Below are 16,994 nucleotides of genomic sequence, written 5' to 3'. Positions count from 1 at the left end.
GTCAGTTGTAGGAAGGCCTTGTGGGGTGTAGCCAGGCTCCCCCTGTGAGGAGGGGGCCCCTGGGTGTTAAGGGGAGATGAGCCTCATGCAGAAGAGAGAGGTCAGGGTGGGCTTCTGGGGTGCATGGCATTGATGTTTAGAGGGGGTATCTGGCAGAGATTTGGGGTGCGGGGGGACCAAATTCTGCAGGCTTGAACTATGTCATGGGTGGCACTGGACAAAGTGGTTCCTGGGGCCAGCATTCTCTGCCCCTCGACAGCCTGAACCCCTCCCGCAGCGCCCAAGGATACACCAAGGTGCCCCCTGAAGTAACCTTAATAGCCTGTGCAGGGGGCTTCCTAAGGGCCCTGGGGCTGGGGGAACAGCAAAAGGACCCACTCTCCACCTGAAGGAAGCAGCCTGAAGCATTCACTCAGCCATCACTTGTTCACCACCAAACATTTACTGACCGTCATGGGGTCGCAGAGAGTCGGACATGACTGAGCGACGTGTGTGTGTGTGTGTGTGTGTGTGTCGTCCTGGGCCCTGAGCTGGGCGCCGGGAGACCTCTGCGAGCACCTCAATCAAGGCCCCGGCGGGGGGGAGGCGAGGGAGGGCAGGATGGGGTTAGGCTGGCACTAGACAATAGCTTGTAGGTCCACAGAGTCCCCTAAGGAACCTACCCAGCCCCCACAACTCACCGTGGGTTCCCTGAGAGATAGCCCAAATGAGGAGCGGGGGGTGATAGAAAGTGAACTAAGGAATCCAGTTCAGAGTACCCCCTTCCTGTGCAGTGACCGTAGAAGGAAACGGTAGTGGGCATGGCAGCAGGGACGAACTCTGAGTCCTCCTGGGTGCGTGAGAATGAGACTCCAGTGGCCAGGGAACGGAGGCGTTAGAGGGAGCCCAGGACACACGGGGGCTGGGCAGGGAGCTGGGGGGGTCGTCTGCAGCCTCTACCGGAGATTCTGTTTGCCAGGCCTGCTTCAGTGCCTGGAGCCTAGCTGCTCTCAGTCTTGTGTGTGGCAGCCCGGGTCCCCGCCCTGCAGATTCCCGTCTCCAGGGGGATCCAAGGCAGCCCGACCCAGGGCTTAGAGCCTCGGCATGGGCCTTGGCTCAGCAGCTCGGGAGCTAAGGGAGGAAGCTGTGCAGGGTGAGGTCATCCCCTTCACGGCCCTCCCTCGGCCCCGCCTTCCGGCCCTGTTCCCTGGCCTTGGGCAGGTCCCCGTTGGGCACGGGCGCAGGCCCCTCGCCCCGCTCGGGCAGCAGAGATGAGATGCAGACCATCTCGCTGGGGGAGTAATCGCGCACGGGGTACAGGTGGTTCTTGCGGGAGAGGCGGATGGCCAGCATCACGGTGCACACGAGGAAGATGGTGGCCAGCAGGGCCAGGATGAGGATGGCCAGCAAACACTGCTTCACGGGGCCCGGGTCTGGCAGGCCGTCTGCGGGGAGTGGGGCCACAGAGCTCCAGGGAAAAAGGCTGTGATCTTTGTTCCCAGTGAAGTCATCAGACAAGTTGCCAGCTGCCACAGTGGTGCCCTTGGGAGTATCAGAGGCCACAGGAAGGGCTGTGGTTAGGCCCCTTGTGGTAGCAGGTCTCGTGGGCAGGGCCTCCACAGTGGTTGGATCTGTGGGCAGGGCTGGTATGGTAGTGGGCTCCCTGAAAGGGGCTTCTGTGGTGGCCGGTTCCGTGGGCAGAGTCTCTGTGATTTTGGGTTCTGTGGACAGGGACTCTGTGGCTGCGGGTTCTGTGGACAGGGCTTCTGTAAGCCTGGGTTCTGTGGACAGGGCCTCTGTAAGCCTGGGTTCCGTGGACAGGGCCTCTGTGGCTGCGGGTTCCGTGGACAGGGCTTCTGTAAGCCTGGGTTCCGTGGACAGGACCTCTGTGGCCACGGGTTCTGTGGACAGGGCTTCTGTAAGCCTGGGTTCTGTGGACAGAGCCTCTGTAAGCCTGGGTTCTGTGGACAGGGCCTCTGTGGTCACGGGGTCCGTGGACAGGGCCTCTGTGGCTGCAGCCAGCTCTGTGGATGGATCCTTCACTTTGGGAGGGATTTCAGTAACCAGTTCTCTGGTCAGCGGGACCGGTGTGACCAGTTTTGGACTCAGTTTTTCGGTGGTTGCCCCTGTGGCACTCAGGACAGCAGAGTCCCTTGTGGACACCTCCAGAATGAATGACTCAGGAATCATAGGCCCTGCAGACTCTCTCTGCCCCAGCGTTGTCACCATAGGCAGAAACTTGGGGACCTCAGTGCTACTGTCAAGCATCTCTGGAGGGTCCGTTTGTCCTATATAGTCATAGTCTTCATCGTCTTCTGGGTCTCTCTCCTCACCTGGGTATAGGGGGCCTGGAGCCTTCACAGTTTCATTCGTGCTGGTCTCCCCCAGCTGGTGGCTGCTGCCAGGGCCCAGCAGGGCCAGAAGCAGCAGGAGTTGCAGAAACATGGCACCTGGAGGGGGGACATGGACAACAGGGCGTCAGGATAGCTGCACCCCTGGGCCCACCAAGCACCCTTGACCGCGACCCTGGACATCCACATGGTAACACATCTGGTCTGGAGCATCCTCAGCACCCCTCACATGCCTGGTGCACAGAAGCCCCTCCACAAATAGCAGCTGTTACTACTTACCAGGATCAGTGAATCCATCTGGGGGCACTCCTCAACTCCCTTGACCCAGTGCACAGAAATGTATTAATATTTGCCTCAGACCTCCCTGGTGGTCCAGTGGTTAAGAATTCGCCTGCCAGTGCAGGAGACACAGGTTCAATCCCTGGTCTGGGAAGATTCCACGTGCCACTGGGCAGCTAAGCCCGTGCACCACATCTACTGAAGCTGTGCTGCAGAGCCCCTGAGCAACTGCTGCGGAGCCCACACTCCACATCTGCAGAAGCCTGAGTGCCGTAGAGCCTGTGCTATGCGACAGAAGAAGCTGCCACAACGAGAAGCCTGCACATCGCACCTGGAGAGCAGTCCCTCCCGCAAAAAACTAGAGAAAGTCCAAACTAGAGACTAGTTTTATCAAAACTAGAGAAAGTCCATGTGCAGCAGCGAAGACCCAGTGCAGTGTGGGAAGACAGTCTACTGGGGTGTGGAAAGATTACATTAGATCTTCTACTTATATGAACTTCTGTGTCACTTAACTTCTATTTGTGTACACATTTACAATGTCTCATGAGCACAGTGGTACCTGTACACAATTTGTAAATATATCAATGTACCTATCTTGTCCACCGATGGGGTTCATGAGCAAGAGTTTGGTGACCACGGGACTACAGGATAAAGATGCTCGTTTGGCCCTCTGAGGCCTCTTGGAGTGTGATGCTGACTCCTCTCTCTGCATCCCTCTGTTCCAGTTTCCCTTATCTTGGCTCCCATCTCACACAACCCTGGCCTGTCCCTCAGATTCTCAGTCTTCTCATCCTTTCTCCATGTGTTGGCTTGATCCAGTTCCCTTTGACTAGGTCCTCGCTTATATGATGGGGATGATAGCACCTACCTGTAGACTACTGTGAGGATAAAATGAGGTGATACCTACAAAGCCCTTAGCATTTTGCTCCTATCTCCAGCTCCTGCAAATAGCAGCTACTTCGGTTCTTTCAGTAAATCTATCCTGTAAGTCCTCGAGGGCCCAGAGCCATCAACTGCTCTATCTGGGGCCAGGAGAACGACTCAAATCTGTTGTGAACAGCCTGTCCTCAGGGAGCTGACAGTCGTCTCGTTTGCCTGTGGGTAGCAGAAGTGACTGTCTGTCTTTGTATTACCCCTCAGCCTCCCGACCAGGGAGCCAGAAAGGGCAGTGCCTCTCCCTTTGGCCATCTGATTGGTCTTTCTTCTTGGCCTTGTGAACACTCATGCCTCCTGGGTTTCTCTCTCTCCCCTTATTCTCCCCCTGGCAGTGGCTGGTGTTTGTGGGATTCAAAATCTTGCAGCTGAGAATCCTGTGGTGACCAACAGCTGTGTTTTGGGCTGAGATTCCTCGATTCCCTGACATAGTACCCTTCCGCAATACGCAATCCAAGGTACTGTGGAAGGGGCCAGGTTGTGGTCCCCAAGGTGGGCTTTCCCCCCAACCCACCCCAGCACACAGAGGCAGCCCAGGGCAAAGGAGGGAACACTGAGCTGCTGTGTAAACTGAGCAGATTGCTTCACCAAGTCTGAGCCTCACTTTCCTTATCTGTAAGATGGGCAGTATTGTCTCAAAGATGAGAATGGAATGAAATGCTGCAGGAAGGACCCTGATGCTGGCATCCAGCAGGGGGCTATGGACAGAGGAGATGAGGGGTGCCTCTGACTCAGGAGGGTATGGAAGTGGCGACCTCCCTACCTCCCCACGTTAGGGAAGCTGCAAAGACCTGTGTGAGAGCAGAGACCTCCCTGCCTGTTCGGGATGCAACAGGGAGCACTGGGAAAAGCCAATATCTCCCTTCCTGGGACTAAGCCAACCAGCTCATGCCAGAGTGGAGCAGAGCCTGGATAATTTTCAAAACTTTTCCTTGTTTTTTTTTCAGTTGGAGTATAATTGATTTTACAATGTCGGGTTAGTTTCAGGTGCACGGCAAAGTGATTCCAGTATACATTTGTTGATACATATATCTACTTTTTCAAAGCATTTTCTCATTTATTCAATACCTTTCCTTGTACTTCACGTAATTCAGAGCAGAGAACAGTTGTTCATCATTTGTTGAATATCTGTAACTCACTCATAGACCCTCTGCTTCTAGACTCAATTCAACCTCTCACATGTTAGTTAAAATTATGATGGTTTCTAAAATACCAGTCTGATCTTACCTTAAAATAATTTCTTAAACTAAACAATGATATTTGCACCAGACACATCTGGCTTTCACAGATATCCTCATTTTACTGAGGAGGGTGAAGCTCAGAGAGGTAGAGCGACTTGCCCAAAGACACACAGCTGCCAAGTCACGGAGACCAGATTCAAAGCAAGCGAGAACTCAGGAAGGCTTTGTGGAGAGACCTAACCTAGCTGAGAGAGCAGAAGGTGCAAAGCCTTGGAACCCAGTTAGGAGAGGGAGGGCAAAGAAGGAATCAGGAGGACCTTGAAGGCTGTAACACCCAGAAAGGTTGGTGCTCTCTGTACTGGGTACTATGCAGGGCACAAGGTTGAGAGCACAGATTTTCAGGTCCAACAAAAGGATGGTCAAGTCTCAGCTCTGTCCCTTACAAGTGAAATCACCCTGACTCAGATCTTTGCCTTTCTGAGCCTCAGTTTCATCATCTGTAAAATGGGAACAACAAAGGCCACCCATCTCATAGGGTTTTGGGGAGAATGCAATGACATAATGAATTCAAAAGTGCCAGCTTGCAGCTCGTGCTTAATAAATGTGTCATACACGTGTGCGCACACACACATTCTTTGCCTCTGAATTTGCCTTTGGGAGGCAGACATTCTTTGCACCTCAGGAAAGAGTATGTGGCCTAATCTTGGCCCCACTTTCCTGACAGCAGGGGACTTTAAGAAGAAGCCATGTTTAGGACATATTTCGTAACTATGAGCTTGGGCACTACCCCCACTACCCCCACTTGGGCAGTTCTCGGTTCTTGGAAGGCAGAGCGCTTAGCCACTTCCTGGAAGCGGAAAGGGAGAACAAAACAGAAGACCCAACCCACCAGCTCCCGGGTCAGGGAGGTACCTGGGTGAGTCAGGGAGATTGGGAGGGTACTGTGGAAGGGGCCAGGTTGTGGTCCCCAAGGTGGGCTGTCCCCCTGCACCCATCCCTTCACACGGAGGCAGCCTGGGGTGGAAGAGAGACCACTGAGCTGCTGTATAACCTGAGCAGATCGCTTTACCAAGTCTGAGCCTCGGTTTCCTCATCTGTAAGATGGGTGGTATTGTCTCAAAGATGAGAACAGAATGAGATGCTGCAGGGAGGTCCCTTGATGCTGGCATCCAGCAGGGGGCTATGGACAGAGGAACAGAGGAGATGGGGGGCGGGCCTCTTGACTCCGGGAGGGTACGGAGGTGGCGACCTCCCTACCTCTCTACATTAGGGAAGCTGCAAAGACCTATGTGAGAGCAGAGACTTCCCTGCCTGTTCGGGATGCAACAGGGAGCCCTGGGAAAAGCCAGTATCTCCCTGCCTGGGCCTAAGCCGACCAGCTCGTCCCAAATGTTCCCAGTGTTAGCACTGACCATCCCTCGTCCCCATCAGTCTCAGGCAACCAGGACCCTGGGACCTGCCATACTGTGGGCTTCAAGAGGAAGGTTACCGGGGATACAGCACCCTGGAGCCAGGCTGCAGCTGGGCAGGCCTCACCCATATGACTGAAACCCGCACGGTTCCCAGAGGCTCTGTGGCTGCAAAGAGCCTTGCAGGTAACAAGGAGAGGAGCAGAGTGCAAGCAGCATCTGTGGCAGGTAGGATAATGACTTTCATCTTTGCTAGGACACGTGTACCCTAACGAAACAAGACGGCATAAACCCCCACTGTGGATGGATCGTTTCACCAACTCATCATGTGGGGGACCCGTTCGCCTACCCACCCGGCGCGGGCCGCTCTGGTTCCTGTTACACAGATTAGGGAAGCGAGGCTGAGGGTAGTGAAGCCATTTCCTTCAGCCCCCACCTTTTGCCTCTTCTCTCCTCTGATGGCAGGAAAATAGTCACTTACCACCGGAGAGGGGTGGGTGGGGCACAGAGAGGGGCAGAGAGATGCCACATCCTATTTATCTCATCGCTTGCCCGACAGAGGTGATCAGACACTGCCCGTTTCCTTCCACCCTGAACTGGGGTACTTCTGCCTGAGCCGCTCTCAGGCAGTGTAGACTAGAGAGCTGCCAGGGGCCACCCCCACACCCACCCGAGCCCCAAACTCTGCACGGCTGCCCTGGACCACTCAGGAAAGACACTCATGGGACTCAAGACATTTGGGACCTCCCAGCTGGAATCCTGAATCCCAGCATTCAAAAGCTTGAAATCTGAGGATCCAAAGGATGGAGCATCTCAGGGTGTGGGTTGAGCAGCCTCAAGAGAGGGGATCCAGTGGAGGCCCAGGCGTCCCCCCACTCCCAAGATCCCAGCTCAGGTCTGAGTTCTGCTGGACTGGACGTGTGACCAAGGAGGACCCTGTGGGGCCTTCTTAGGACAGACACTGCACCCCCCCTCTCCCCCGCATATTCTCTGCTTTAGCTCTTCCCTGAAGTACCTAGATAACAGTACCTGATGCACATTTCCTGAGTTGTTTTACAGATGCTAGATAGCCCTTCTCCCACCAGGTGGATGAACACGTAGCCCCCAGACCTGGCACCCGAGGCTTGATGATGTTAACCTCTGTGATGCTGCCCTGTTACCTAACCATCAACCAGTCAGAACTGTGCAACTCTCTTCCTTCCCTCATCTGGCCTTGAAAAATGCTTTGCAGGACTTCCCGTGTGGTCCAGTGGTTAAGACTTTTCCTTTCAAAGCAGAGGCTGTGGGTTCAGATCCTTGGAGAGCTAAGATCCCATATGCCTTGCAGCCAAAAAAAAAAAAGAAAATAGAAACAGAAGCATACACTGTAACAAATTCAATAAAGACTTTAAACATGGTCCACATCAAAAAAGGTCTTTAAAAAAATAAAAGTGCTTTGCAAAGGCTCATAGGGGAGTTCCGGCTTTTTGAGCCCTAGCTGTCCTAGACCCCTTGTCTGCTACCCTGCAGTAAACACTGCCTTTTCTTCCCCCACAACATGGTGTCAGTAGATTGGCTTGACTGCACACAAGAGAGCGGACCCCAGTTTTGGTAACAGACAGGCCCTGGCCCCGCTCAGGATCAAATCCAGTATCAAACCAGATCCAGTCCCACCTCTGTCACATACAAGCTGTGTGACCTTGGGCAACTGAACCCACCTCTCTGAGCCGTGAGTTCCTTATCTGGAATACAAGATTCCAGTAGCGCCTATGTATGCTTTGTGGGGTTGTTACAGGTTGAAGTGAGCTGGTCCAGGTTGAACATTTAGTACCTGGTAGGCGCTCACTAAATCCCATGAATGGAGGAGCCTGGTAGGCTGCAGTCCATGGGTTTGCGAAGAGTTGGACACGACTGAGCGACTTCATGTTCACTTTTCACTTTCATGCATTGGAAAAGGAAATGGCAACCCACTCCAGTGTTCTTGCCTGGAGGATCCCAGGGACGGGGGAGCCTGGTGGGCTGCCGTCTATGGGGTCACACAGAGTCGGACACGACTGAAGCAACTTAGCAGGCGCTCACTAAAGGCAAGCTGCTGTCATTGTCGTTCTGTACAGAAGGTCCTATCCCTGAAAAATCTGCAACCCTGGGATAGCTGTGACACACTTCTGACCTTGTTAGTCAGAAAGAGCCAGGGCCAGAAGCCCCAGAAGCCTGGGTACCATACACAGCCTCAGTCTCCTGTGGTTTGTGAATCACATGTATTTAGTATAGACAACGCCCTGTGCACTGTTCTAAGAGCTATGCATGAATTATCAGCTCACTCAGTCCTCACAACCTCCTCATATTAACCCCATGTGAAATATGGGGAAACTGAGGCTCACTTGGTGCTTAGAACCACATGGCCAGTAAGAGAAGGAGCAGGAATTTGAACCTGGGTGGTCTTGTTCCAGAGCCCACCTCATAGGCACAGCTCCGTACCACCTGTGAACCAGGCCTGGACATTCTCTGGAGCCAGAATAAATGATGCTTCCTCCAAGAAGCCCTCCCAGATCACCCAGGCATGATTAGTCAGGTTATTTAAATGTTTTTAAAAAAATGCTTGTTTACTTTCAAAACATTCATTCCCATCAGTCCATAAATGCTAAATAGGAACCAGAAACTCTTATGACTCATGCTACATGCCCCGGGCTTAGCAGACAGACAGGTGCTGGGTAGGTGCTGTGATATTGATCCCTTGGAGTGCAGGCAGCGTGGCCGGCCACCTCCTTCAGATCTCAAGTCTCCAGTGGATGCCCAGTCCCCACGGGCCTGGCATCCTGGGGGCTCATTAAAGACGTGTTTCAGGAGTGGACACCAAACTGGGACCTGGCAACAGGCTCTCAGCTGCCCAGAGTGTGCCATTTGCAGACTTTCGGCCTCACGTGCGTCATCCTGTACTTCCCAACCTTTTCTTATCAATTACCCCAGAGCCATCAAGGAGCCTTTCCAGACATTACGCACGTGTGCTCAGTTGCTTCAGCTGTGTAAGACTCTCTGCAACCCCGTGGACTGCAGCCCATCAGGCTCCTCCATCCATGGGATTCTCCAGGTGAGAATACTGGAGTGGGTAGCAGGGTTTCCCTGGCGGCTCAGATAGTAAAGAATCTGCCTGCAGTGCAGGAGACCCAGATTCGATCCCTGGGTTAGGAAGATCCCCTGGAGAATTTCGTGGACAGAGGAGCTTGGCTGGCCACAATCCATGGGGTCACAGAAAGTCCGAAGCGACTGAGCGACTAACACTTTCATTTTTTTTTCATACCTGGTGAATGTTATGTGGACCTTTACAGAGACACAAACCATAGTGACATCTAAGATTTTTTTTTTTCCTTCCTCTCATTGTCCAAAAAAACCCAACTCTTGGAACTTCCCCAGTGGTTTTAGTGGTGAAGACTCCAACCCAATGCAAGCAGCATGGGTTCAATCTTGGTTGGGGAACTAAGATCCCATATGCCCCTCCAGTGTGGATAAAAAAAATGGAAAAGAAAAAAAAAAAAATTCAAGTCTCAACTGTCGTACCCAAATTTGCTGGTCTGGTAACAGAGGAGGTGAGGTCCTTCCACAAATGAATTCACTGAGACCTACACTTGGTTTTAGCTTAAGAACTGACAATTTTCAGAGGCTATCTGTAGACAGACGGACCGACACACGGACACACACACACACCAGCCATCCTGTAACAGAAGAACAAGCCTGACTCCATCCTGTCTGCCTTTAAAAGACGGGGGATGTTTCAAATATCCCCAAAAATAGTCTTCTGGGGGTGCATTTTGGGTAAGTGAGTGGTCTGATTACAGCTATGCTGCTGCTGCTGTTAAGTCGCTTCAGTCGTGTCTGACTCTGTGCGACCCCATAGACGACAGCCCATGAGGCTCCCCCATCCCTGGGATTCTCTAGGCAAGAACACTGGAGTGGGTTGCCATTTCCTTCTCCAATGCATGAAAGTGAAAAGGGAAAGTGAAGTCACTTAGTCGTGTCCAACTCTTAGCGACCCCATGGACTGCAGCATTTCAGGCTCCTCCGTCCATGGGATTTTCCAGGCAAGAGTACTGGAGTGGGGTGCCATTGCCTTCTCTGGATTACAGATATGAACCCATGACTAAGAGGAAGAGGACATTTTACTGTAATGATGTGGGGGCCACTGTACCTATTAGGATCTGAGAAACCTTGGCCTTTGAATGACTCTCTAAATTACAATTGTGAAATTAGAGCCATTCTTTGAAGAAGTGGGGAAGAATGATAAAATCCCCTCTGTGCAAACAATTACATCAGGATGAGAAAAGTCCTACAGTTGTTGCTTTATACAGGCTTTTCAAAGGCTTGAAAAGAAGCCCAAGGGAAAACCTGTCACACAGGAAGAAAAGGAAAGGAAGGAGATTGAAGCCATGTTGCTCCAGACCCGAAGTGCTCCTCTGGCGGAGCTGGCTGTCCCAGCCACTCCAGCCACTATGCCAACATATCCACTCCTCCCACTGCCTCCCATTCTTCTTGCTCCAGCCCTACGTCCCAACACCGGGGCTCGGGAAGTAGTTGGACTGGTTCCCTCTCCTTAAAGGGATCAGTTACCTTCCTGGGCACTGGAACCTGGTCTGGTGTCACTCTCCAAGACCCAACATGGCACCCAATTTGGACCGGGAGCCACTCCCAGAGCAGGGCAATTGCCCCATAGAGGGCATAAATGAAAAAGGCCAGCTGGCTGGGTTCCTATGGATGCACAGACCCTTCTCAACCTTGGATTTATTTAATTGGACAACCCTCCTTATAGGGAGGATTCTTTCCAAAGGACAGAATTGTTTGCTACCCATTAACCACCCTACCTGAACAGACATACACAGTCTTCTCAATATGATCTTCATAGGAGATGAAAGGAGAAATGGTCACTGATCAGGCCAGGGAAGAAGCATACCAGCTCCACCTAATGGACTCAAATGGTACACCCAAAGCCCACTTGGCAGCACCCACAGCTGAACCAAACTGGGAGCCTTTGTGGGGGAGCCATGTCTGTTTTTGCTTGTTTTTGGCCATGCCGCACAGCATGCGGATCTTAGTTCCCCAACCAGAGATCAAACCCGGAGCCACAGAAGTGAAATGCTGAGTCCTAACCACTGAACCCCCAGGAATTCCCAATGCCCTTATTAGAGCACTACTGTAAGTGCATCTTGGCAGGGCTTCAAAAAGGGGTCCCAAAACAAGAGTTTGAAAAAGTTCAAGAAATTCAGCACAAATCAAGTGAAGACCTCTCTAAATTTGGTGGAAGAATTTATCAGACTCTATAAAGATGCAGATCCTGAGGGCCCTGAAAACACTAAAAAGGCAAATGCAAACTTTATGGGGCAAAGTGCCCCAGATATCAGGAGAAAGTTGTAAAAATTAGACAGTGCCTTTAGAATGAATCCTTCTCAGTTGGTAGACATTGCTTTTGAGGTATTCAACAGTAGAGAACAGACACAGACAAAAGAAGCCCAAGGTGAAATGCTATTTTTCTAACGGCTGTGTTGGATTCCTGGAAGACAGGAGGCTCTAAGAAAGGTAAGCTAGCGCTACGTACAAAACAGCGGACTTACTGTAAAGAGAAAGGACACTGGGGAGAAGAGAGCGCCTGAAATTAAAGGAAAAGAGGGCTAAAGACATGGAAGCAAGCTGAATGTTCACTGACAAATGAATGGATAAAGAAGATGTGGTGTGTATATGTGTATATATACATACACACATAAAAAGGAATGCATTTGAGTCAGTTTTAATGAGGTGGATGAACCTAGAACCTATTATACAGAGTGAGGTGAGTCTGAAAGAGAAAGATAAATACCGTATTTTAACACATATATACGGAATCTAGAAAAATGGTACTGAAGAATTTATTTACAGGGCAACAGTGGAGAGATATAGAGAATAGACTTATGAACATGGGGAGAGGGGAAGAGAGGGTGAGATGTATGGAAAGAGTAACATGGAAACTTATATTCAGTTCAGTTCAGTTCAGTTCAGTCGCTCGGTCGTGTCCGACTCTTTGCGACCCCATGAACTGCAGCACGCCAGGCCTCCCTGTCCATCACCAACACCCGGAGTTCACCCAAACTCATGTGCGTGGAGTCAGTGATGCCATCCAGCCATCTCATCCTCTGTTGTCCCCTTCTCCTCCTGCCCCCAATCCCTCCCAGCATCAGAGTCTTTTCCAATGAGTCAACTCTTCGCATGAAGTGGCCAAAGTATTGGAGTTTCAGCTTTAGCATCAGTCCTTCCAAAGAACACTCAGGACTGATCTTTAGAAGGGACTGGTTGGACCTCCTTGCAGTCCAAGGGACTCTCATTACCATACGTAAAATTAATAGCCAACGGGAATTTGCTGTCTGGCTCAGGAAACTCAAACAGGAGCTCTGTATCAACCTAGAAGGGTGGGACGGGGAGGGAGATGGGAGGGAGTTTCAAAAGGGAGGGGATATATGTATACCTATGGCTGACTCATGCTGAGGTTTGACAGAAAACAGCAAAATTCTGTAAAGCAATTATCCTTCAATAAAAAATAAATTACTTAAAAAAAAAAGATATGGTGTGTACATGTGTATTACATACACACATACACAATGGGATACTACTCAGCCATTAAAAAAGAACAAAATAATGCCAGTTGTAACAATATGCATGAAGCTAGAGATTATCATACCGAGTGAAATAAGCTATATAGAGAAAGAAAAATATATCATTTATTTGTGGAATCTCAAAAAAAAGATACAAAATCAGCTTTTTATAAAACAGAAATAGACCTACAGAAATAGAAAACAAATCTATGGTTACTAAAGGGAAAGGGGGTTGGGAAGGAATAAGAATATGCAATTAACATTCTTATATACTGCTATATATAAAATAAACAACAAGAACCTACCGTATGGTACAGAGAGCTACCCTGAGTATTTTGTAATCACCTAAACGGGAGAAGAATCTGAAAAAGGATATAGACAAATATATGTATAACTGAATCACTGTATTATATACTTGAAAACAATGCAACATTGTAAACCAACTATACTTCAATAAAAAAAAGTTTCTAAAAGAGGGCTAGAAATGGATAGGAAAGGACAGGAGTGGGGCCTATCAGACGGTAGAGAGGGGAGAATGTTCAGATGATGAATGAAGAGGCCTGGGGTTCCTCTGGATGTACGACACTCAATTCAAATATCCCCACAGGAGCCCTGGGTAAAACTGACAATGAGTAGCAAACTGGTTGATTTTCTGGTAGACACGAGGGAACAAACTCCATACTAGACCCTCAGTTTAGTCGTTGAAAAGACCCGATGCTGGGAAAGACTGAAGGCGGGAGGAGAAGGGGACGACAGAGGGTAAGATGGTTGGATGGCATCACCGACTCAATGGATGTGAGTTTGAGTAAACCCGGGAGGTGGTGATGGACAGGGAGGCCTGGCGTGCTGCAGTCCATGGGGTCGCAGAGAGTTGGACACGATTGAGCAACTGAACTGAACTGAAACCCTCAGTTAGCACAGAGAACCTCCCAGTCTACGCCAGTCAGTGGGCTGTCAGGGGAAGTACAGAGGTGATCATTTTCACAACCACTGGAATGCCACCTAGGAAATCTGATATTAAAATATAGTTTCCTGTACATGCCTGAATTCCCTATCCTCATCCTAGGCCAAGATCATCTCTGTAAACTAAATGCTCAAGTGACGTTTTCCGATGGGACCACTAGATATCAGAGTCCCACCGAAACCTGCTTTGAAACCTACAGAGGGCTCTCCTAGAAAACTCAGAAAAATGGACAAAACTTAGATGATCTCCCTGAGGTCTACAGAAAGGTAAGACCAGAAGTATGGGCCAATGGCATCCCAAGAAAGGCAAATTATCGCCCAATCTGTATTGCCTAACATCAGTGACAACGTGCTTGCTTTTATCTACAAATATCAGCCAAGTATCATATTGATTGGAAACTACTCATGTACCTGGGGATAAGGCCTTGCCAGTTGCCCTGCAAAGGATTAGAGTGGTTCCCAGAAGCAAGCTTAAATTAAGCTCTTTTGAAATATTGGATTCCTGGTGTCCGCCTGACCAAGAGAACCTGTAGCCAATAGGTCGACAGACTCGGTGTTGCAATCCATTAGATCTTAAGTTGCTGTTTCAAGTCAGCCCCTACCATATAAGTAATGAGGACTTCACTCTCTCATTTCACTGGTACCTGCTGGAAAGGAAATGCTTTAATCAAGCTCTGTCCAAGTGGGGCTAACAGGGGAAATATACAAAGATAGCACATGGCAGAGCAGCCTCAGTGCCCTCAAGTGCTAGAGTTTATATACAGGTAAAGTGGAATTATATACATATATACACACGTGTGTGTGTTCAAGTGCTTGTCTAAGTGTGCATACGTGCTCACTCAGTGGTGTCCAACTCTTTGTGGCCCTAGGGACTGTAACCTGCCAGGTTCCTCTGTCCATGGGATTCTCCAGGTGAGAGAATTGGAGTAGGTTGCCATTTCCTCCTCCAAGGGATCTTCCCAACCCAGAAATCAAACCCACGTCTCCTTCAGGTTCTGCATTGGCCGGCTGAGCCACCTGGCAAGTCTTCTTGTCTTAAGTGTGACAGAACTGCAAAAAGGCGGGGCAGTGTCCTCAGAATGCAAACGGCTTATGCTCAGCCTAGGACTTGGGAATACTGCCAGTTTCAAGTTGATAAATTCCATTCCCCCATCACCCCTTCCTCGCCCTTGTTCAGCAAGAAGTAGCCAGGATGATCATTGACCCCACCCTCGCCACCCCCACCGCTGCCAACATTGTGGGATGGACACGGACAGTAGGGAGCCGTAACAGAGAAGAATAAACCTGGCTCCCCGTTAGATCTATTCCTTTAGCTCTAACCTTTGTATTCTGTTGCCTCTGGTTAGGCCTTCTGGCTCTGCACTTTTGTAAAGAAAAAAAAAAAAAAAAAAGTGTCACCTATAGCCAGAAATACACATACTGTTTTGTTTCTCAAGGCTCTGCCTCCCAGACTTGACCTTTAAAGGTATAACAGTTTTCCATTCATATAGAGATTAAAAAGTTGCCGAACAAAAAATAACAATTGTCTTGGTGGAGGTTTACAGGAACACCGTGACCAGAACTACTGTGGACAGCTGCAAGAACAAAGGATTCCAACTCCAAGAAGTTTGCAGCAACCAGCCACCCCACCCCTCCCTTTTAGTATAAAAGAAGCCTGGATCCTAACTCAAGTAAGATGGTTCTTTGGGACCCTAGTGGGCCATCTCCTCAGTCAACTGGCTTTCTGGATAAAGTTGCTCTTCCTTATACCAACACATTGTCTCTCGATGCAATGTCCTGTCCTGCAGTGAGCAGCACAACCAGTAACAATCCTATTTCCTTCTAGCCACAGGCCACCCCCACCCTCTGCCTGCTCCGGCTCAGCAAAAGGAGACCGGGAGACCAAAACCTGGGATCTCTGTGGGCTCCATGAGGGTCCAGTGACCAGATGGGGCCACCACAAATGCAAGCCTGCCCACCTCCCAGCCGTACCGCCGTGGGGGCAGCTGCTTCACCCCTCTAAGCCTTGGTTTCTTCATCTGTTAAAAGGGGGCACAGAGTTCTCTGATGACTCCCTGACTCCTCTGAAGGCTGAGGTTCCCAGGTGGTGCTCACCCTGCAGCCCAGCCCATTCTGTTCAGTTTCAGTCTGCCGGGTCTGCGGGCCAAGCCAAGCCGGGTGAGGAAGACGTCTACCATGCAGGGTGTGGCCTGCCTGAGGCAAGGGGAGCCACATTCCAAGAAAAAAAGAATTCCAGGCAACCAGAGCCTACCGGCCCTGATACTTTCCTTGTCTCTGTGTATGTGTGTGTATAGGGGGACACTGCTTGAGCCACCAGCCCCCCACCATGCCCTTATATGCCCCTAAAGCACTCCGGACACAAAAAGGAATATTCTCATCATTATTCTGACTTTCTCTTTTGCTGGCAGTAGTTTCTGAATTCTAATATTTTAATAATTTGCTGTGCACACGCATCCCTTCCTCAGTCCTATAAAAATGTAAAGAACACAGGTTTGAAAAATGCTATTTTAAATGGATCCACAGCCTGAGCAAATCTCTTCTCTGGGCCTTGGTTTCCCACACATGAAGGGGTAGGATGATTTTTAGGGAAACATTCCTGATTTCTCCATTAAAAAAAAGAATTCACAGTAACCCCCAAGCCGGCAGCTGCTGGCAAAACTCGTGGGAAGGGACAGATGAAAGTTGAGGGGGTTAGGACCCAGAAGAGACAGCAGAATAAAGCTCTGAACTCCAGGCACACCTCAATCCCGAGTGCCCAGAGTGTTGAGATGCTCGTTCCAGGGGCTGCACCTCAGGTCCTGCCTGGGGCTGGCCGCCAGCCTGCCCTTGTCTGTCAGGCAGGCCTGCTGGCCCTTGGGGACTCTACCACCCAGCCACTCCCCGTGGTTTTGCAAGCTGGCACTTACCGTGCTCAGCAGACCATGGGACAGCCACCTCGTGGGCCCAGGAGAAGTGGTTCCTCTGCTTTAGCGACAAGGACTCAGCCTGTGCTGCCGAGCACAGCTGTGGCACCCCTGCCGTGGTCTCGGATCGCACCAACCCCCAGCGGCCGTGTGTAAAAGAAGGAAGCGAGAGTGTGGTTACTCAAGGCCACGTGACAGCCCACAGCCCCTTGTTTGTGACAGCTTCGGGGACGTTAATCAAGCCTGGTGGGGAGTGAGAGACAGGGCCCCGCAGGGCCTGAGGTCACTCTCAGGTTCCTGACCGTGAAAAACACCTAGAACCACATGGGAACTCGTGGGGGAGTAGTTGGGAGGAGGCTCAAGTTGAGAAAGGCCACACCACAGTATTACCACAGGGATGGAGGGT

General features: G+C 50.5%; 1 protein-coding gene across 1 annotated transcript; it reads right to left on the bottom strand.

Moving 5' to 3' along the window:
- Window positions 1-423: 423 nt before the first annotated feature.
- On the bottom strand, window positions 424-16,667 carry SELPLG (selectin P ligand). Its single transcript, XM_086348463.1, has 2 exons — window positions 16,592-16,667; window positions 424-2,429 (listed from the first exon to the last, which is right to left on the bottom strand). Exon 2 carries the CDS (start codon window positions 2,422-2,424, stop codon window positions 1,111-1,113), a length of 1,314 nt encoding a protein of 437 aa, XP_086204589.1. The 5' UTR covers window positions 2,425-2,429; window positions 16,592-16,667; the 3' UTR covers window positions 424-1,110.
- Between the last annotated feature and the right edge of the window lie 327 nt (window positions 16,668-16,994).

The sequence above is a fragment of the Bos grunniens genome, chromosome 17, assembly GCF_055505025.1.
Source record: "Bos grunniens cultivar Pamir isolate PY7600 chromosome 17, Bosgru_T2T1.0, whole genome shotgun sequence".
In the NCBI taxonomy this organism is placed as follows: Eukaryota; Metazoa; Chordata; class Mammalia; order Artiodactyla; family Bovidae; genus Bos; species Bos grunniens.
This window is presented reverse-complemented; position numbering and strand designations above follow the sequence as displayed.

Excerpts from the sequence above, each read along its gene's own strand:
- SELPLG (XM_086348463.1), bottom strand. The coding sequence starts at position 2,424 with ATGTTTCTGCAACTCCTGCTGCTTCTGGCCCTGCTGGGCCCTGGCAGC.